This window comes from Bison bison, unplaced genomic scaffold (genome assembly GCF_000754665.1).
Source record: "Bison bison bison isolate TAMUID 2011002044 unplaced genomic scaffold, Bison_UMD1.0 scf7180017864066, whole genome shotgun sequence".
In the NCBI taxonomy this organism is placed as follows: domain Eukaryota; kingdom Metazoa; phylum Chordata; class Mammalia; order Artiodactyla; family Bovidae; genus Bison; species Bison bison.
The window spans coordinates 4,697,312-4,703,311 of NW_011494638.1; the positions used below are offsets into that span (position 1 = coordinate 4,697,312).

A 6,000-nucleotide genomic window follows, 5' to 3' on the forward strand; every position below is an offset into this window, starting at 1 on the left:
ATGAAAAATATCAATCAATATGTCTTTTTAATCTTGTAACTAACTTATTTATGGGATGACAGTTACTAATATCCCATGTAATTCAAAGATTACAAAGCATAAATTCCTAAAATGTAAAGTATTTATGAGTACAAATTTCAAAATTCCACTGAAATTAAATCTCTAATTCTTAAAGGGCTTAAATTTAAAATCAAAGCAGTCATATTTCCTAGAACTTGTACTTCTCCCAAGATCACTATAAGATAAATGTTCTAAAAATTATAAATTGCAAGATTTGAGCCTGAGTATATAAGAAGTCAAACTGGACAAAATATCAGTAAGTAGTTCTTCTTGTGATATGAAAAAAGTAAAATTCAAAGGCAGCTAACTAGGAAAATTATCTCATGAAAATTCCTAGATCACTGATAATACAGGGAAAATAAATTAATTTTTTTGGAAATATAGTTTGTCCTTTTTAAGCTATTTTAAAGAAACACAACTAACTGGATCTAAGAGTCAAGTCTAATATCTAAGAAAGAACAAAAGCTTTTCAACAAAAGAATTTGCCTTTGTGCTTAGCTCAAAGTGTTAAAATTACTTATCTAGAATAACATTAAAAATGCAAGATAAAGATACAACCTGTAGCATTCCAATTTTCAAATAGAAATAAAAATAAATGCTTACATACCTAATATTATTTTTAAGAATTTTCAAGCAACTGAAACATTTAAAGGTTGTGTAAGTCTTCTGTTCTTCCTGGACATCTCCTTCATGTTTCCCATAATAAAAGTCATTAACTAACATAATCAGTTTTCCTTTTTCTGAATCAATAGTTTTATTTTTATTTGCTGTACTTGAAATTTCTGTTTTAGCCAGCCCCAAGACGTTATTTATCATGTCTGGACAACAGTACTGCAAGAGAAAAAAGCAGAAACCTTATTTATCACTTTAAAAAATAGAAACCAAAATACGGTTCTTTGTTACCTTACAACTAAGGTAAGATCATATAAAACTGTGCTTGGCAATATATCTGGAAAAATTTTTGCCAGAAGTTTACCCTGCATATACATACTCTAAAAAATTCAAACAATAAATATCTATGATCTTAATAAATTTAAAAAAGTTTTTAAAGAAAGAAAAGAAAAATCTTAAAAGCAGGACTTGGATATTGATCTAATAGTTTTTTCCTTATAATGTACCTTTTCATATGTAAATATCTAATAATATTTAAATTAAATAAACAATTATTCATATCCATGTCATAAAGAGTATAGAAAGGAAACGTAGTTTTACATGCCACAATGTATATACTTAATTATCAAGTGATATACTATATTTTGTAATATCTGGTTGGAACTGGACACTGAGTACAGTTAATCTGCCATTCCCAAGACTCAAGGTGCTAGAAAATATATAGGGACAAAATAAAGAAGCATCGGTTACATCTTGAAAGCTTCAGCAATTACATCTTGAAATCTAGAATGCTCATATATTTGAAGGGGAACTTTAGTTTCTAGTGAGTAAAATCAAGGTGTCATATAAACTAGTTCTAAGGTAGAATACTTTCACATATGAACCTTTTTCTTTCAACAAGATAATTTATTCTACATAATTTTCAGTTTTAGAATTTCTCTAAGGCAGTTTTACAAAGAGGGCAATCCAGGGAAGACTTGCATTAGAAAAACCAGAAATGCTTGTCAAAATGCTGAGTCCAATTCAGACCAATAAACCACAATGTCTAGAGGTAGGGCCCAGAAATCTATATTCCTTAACAGGCCACCTAGGTAATTCCCCCTTCACGGCTCACTGCCTTGTCATGGCAAATAGGCTTGCATAACTTGATGAAGCTATGATCCATGACATGTAGGGCCACCCAAGACAGACGGGTCATAGTGGAGAGTTCTGCCAAAACGTGATCCACTGGAAGAGGGACCCACTCCAGTATATGTGCCATGAGAACTTCATGAACTGTATAAAAGGACAAAAGATATGACACCAAAAGATGAGTCCTCCAGGTCTGAAGGTGTCCCATATGCTACTGGAGAAGAGCAGAGGAGAACTACTAATAGCTCCAGAGGGAATGAAGTGAGTTGGCCAAAGTGGAAATGATGCTCAGTTGTGGATGTCTGGTGGTTAAAGTAAAATTTGACACTACAAAGAACAGTATTGCATAGGAACCTGGAATGTTAGCTCCACGAATCAAGGTAAACTGAACATGGTCAAGCAAGAGATGGTAAGAATAAACACTGACATCTTTTGAATCAGTGAACCAAAATGGATGGGAATGGGCGAATTTAATTCAGATGACCATTATACCTACTACTGTGGGCAAGAATCCCTTAGAAGAAATGAAGTAGCCCTCATAATCAATAATGGAGTCTGAAATGCAGTACTTGCGTGCAACCTCAAAAATGACAGAATGATCTCAGTTCATTTCCAAGGCAAGTTATTCAACACCACAGTAATCCAAGTCTATGCTCCTATCACCAATGCCAAAAAAGTTGATCAGTTCTATGAAGACCTAGAAGACCTCCTAGAACTAATACCAAAAAAAGAAGTTCTACTCATCACTGGGGACTGGAATGCAAAAGTAGGAAGTCAAAAGATACTTGGAATAACAGGCAAGTTTAGCCTTGGAGAACAAAATGAAGCAGGGCAAAGGCAAGAAATGACTTTACACATAGACATCAGCAAATAGCCAATACCGAAATAAAATCTATTACATTCTTTGTAGCCAAATTAGACAAACTGTATACAGTCAGCAAAAATAAGACTGGAGCTGACTGTGGCTCAGATCATCAGTTTCTCATAGCAAAATTCAGGCTTAAACTAAAGAAAGCTTGGGAAACCACTAGGCGAGTCAGGTATGACTTAAATTAAATCCCCTCTGAATATGAATATTGATGCTTTTGAACTGTGGTGCTGAATAAGACTCTTCAGAGTCCCTTGGACTGCAAGGAAATCAAACCAGTCAAACCTAAAGGAAATCAGTCTTGAATATTCATTAGGAGGACTGATGCTGAGCTGAAGCTCCAATACTTTGGCCACCTGATGCGAAAAACTGACTCACTGGAAAAGACCCTGATAGTAGGAAAGATTGAAGGCAGGAGGAGAAAGGGACAACAGAGGATGAGATGGTTGAATGATATCACCAACTCGATGGACATGAGTTTGAGCAAGCTCCGGGAGTTGGTGATGGACAGGGAAGCCTGGTGCTGCAGTCCATGGGTGGCAAAGAGTCAGACATGACTTAGCGACTGAACTGAACGGATGAATATGCAGTGGAGGTAAGAAATATTCAAGGGATAAGAACTTGTGAACAGTATGCCTGAAGAACAATGGAAGGAGGTCCACAATACTGTTCAAGAGGCAGTGAACAAAACCATCCCAAAGAAAGTCCCATTCAGGGACTTTTCCAATGAGTCAACTGTTCATATCAGATGACCAAAATACTGGAGTTTCAACTTCAGCATCAGTTCTTGTAATAAGTTTTCAGGGTTGATTTCCCTTAAGATTGATTTGTTTGATCTCCTTGCTCTCCAAGGGACTCTCAAGAGTATTGCCCAGCACCACAGTTTGAAAGTATCAATTCTTGGGCACTCTGCTTTCTTTATGATCTAGCTCTCACAACTGTATGTGACCACTGCGAAGATCATAGCCTTGACTATACAGATCTTTGTTAGAGAGTAATGTCTCTGCTTTTCAACATACTGTCTAGGTTTGTCATAGCTTTCCTGCCAAGAAGCAGACGTCTTCTGATCTCATGCTGCATTCACCATCTGCAGTGATTTAGAGACCAACAAGACGAAATCTGTCACTACTTCCACCTTTTCCACCTCTATTTGCCATGAAGTAATGGGGCCAGATGCCATGATCTTTGTTTCTTTAATATTAGTTTTAAGCCAGCTCTCACTCTCTTCCTTCACCCTCATCAAGAGGCTCTTTAGTTCCTCTTCACTTTCTGCCATTAAGTGGTATCATCCACATATCTGAGGTTGTTGATGTTTCTCCCACCTGTCTTGATTCCAGCTTGTAACTCATCCAGCCTGACATTTTTCATGATGTGCTCAGCATATAGATTAAACAAACAGGGTGACAGCAGACAGCCCTGCTGTACTCCTTTTTCAGTCTTGAACCAATCAGTTGTTTCATACAGGGTTTAACTGTTGCTTCTTGACCTGCATACAGGTTTCTCAGGAGACAGGTAAGATGGTCTGGTATTCCCACTTCTCTTAAGAGCTTTCCATAGTTTGTTAGTGATCCACACAGTCAAAGGCTTTGGCCTAGCCAATGAAACAGAGTAGATGTTTTTATGGAATTCCCTAGCTTTGTCTATGATCCAGCAAATATTGGCAATTTGATCTCTGGTTACTCTTTCTTTTCTAAACCCAGCTTGGACATCTGGAAGTTCTTGGTTCACATATGCTGAAGCCTAGCATGCAAGATTTTAAGCATGACCTTACTAGCATGGGAGATGAGTCCAACTGTCTGATGGTTATCACATTCTTTAGTAGTATCCTTCTCGGGAATTGAGATGAGGATTGACCTTTTCCAGTCCTGTGGACACTGCTTGGTCTTCCAGATTTACTGACATATTGAATGCAACATCTTGATGGCATCATCCTTTAGGGTTTTGAATAGTTCTACTGGAATTTGGTCACATCCACTAGCTTTATTAACAGCAGTGCTTCCTAAGCCCCACTTGACTTCATTCTCCAGAATGTCTGGCTCTGGGTTGCTGACCACACCATTGCAATCATTTGGTTCATCTGGATCTTTTTTATACAGTTCTGATGGGTATTCTTTCCTTCTCTTCTTGATCTCTTCAGCATCTACTAGGTCTTTACCATTTATGTCCTTTATTGTGCCCATCTTCGGGCACAGGGTCCCTTGATGTCTCCAGTTTTCCTGAAGAGATCTCCAATCTTGCCCCTTCTGTTGTTTTCTTCTAGTTTTATACTCTGTTCATTGAAGAAGACCTTCTTGTCTCTCTGTGCTGTTCTTTGGAAATCTGCATTTAGTTGGATATTCCTTTCCCTTTCTCCCTTGCTTTCCACTTCTTTCTTTAGCTATTTGTTAGGCCTCCTCAGATAACCACTTTGTCTTCTTGCTTTTCTTTTTCTTTGGGATGGTTTTGTTCACTGCCTCTTGTACAGTATTGTGGACCTCCTTCCATTGTTCTTCAGGCATACTGTTCACAAGTTCTTATCCCTTGAATATTTCTTACCTCCACTGCATATTCATCCATTCAGTTCAGTCACTAAGTCATGTCTGACTCTTTGCCACCCATGGACTGCAGCACCAGGCTTCCCTGTCCATCACCAACTCCCGGAGCTTGCTCAAACTCATGTCCATCGAGTTGGTGATATCATTCAACCATCTCATCCTCTGTTGTCCCTTTCTCCTCCTGCCTTCAATCTTTCCTACCATCAGGGTCTTTTCCAGTGAGTCAGTTTTTCGCATCAGGTGGCCAAAGTATTGGAGCTTCAGCTCAGCATCAGTCCTCCTAATGAATATTCAAGACTGATTTCCTTTAGGTTTGACTGGTTTGATTTCCTTGCAGTCCAAGGGACTCTGAAGAGTCTTATTCAGCACCACAGTTCAGCTGGGAAAGAGTGAGGGCAGAAGGAGAAACAGGAATCAGAGGATGAGATGGCTGGATAGCATCACTAACGCAATGGACACAAACCTGGGCAAACTCTGGGACATGGTGAGGGACAAAGAGGCTGGCATGTTACAAACTATGGGGTCACAAAGAGTCAGACACAACTGGGTGACTGAACAACAAAAACAACTATGTAATTCTTTTACAATTTAAACCATTGACTTAAAACTCTTCCTGCTGCTGCTGCTGCTGCTGCTAAGTCGCTTCAGTCGTGTCCGACTCTGTGCGACCCCATAGATGGCAGCCCACCAGGCTACCCCATCCCTGGGATTCTCCAGGCAAGAACACTGGAGTGGGTTGCCATTTCCTTCTCCAATGCATGAAAGTGAAAAGTGAAAGTGAAGTTGCTCAGTCGT

The 6,000-nt window shown here is 38.6% G+C and overlaps 1 protein-coding gene across 8 annotated transcripts in view; it reads right to left on the reverse strand.

Moving 5' to 3' along the window:
- Window positions 1–6,000, reverse strand: part of ZNF280D (zinc finger protein 280D) — a 120,616-nt gene that overhangs the window by 64,505 nt on the left and 50,111 nt on the right. For all 8 annotated transcript variants that reach the window (XM_010836793.1, XM_010836792.1, XM_010836794.1 and 5 more), the window contains one exon: window positions 668–891. In XM_010836793.1, the coding sequence (XP_010835095.1) occupies window positions 668–891 (224 nt within the window). The remainder of the gene's footprint in view (window positions 1–667; window positions 892–6,000) is intronic.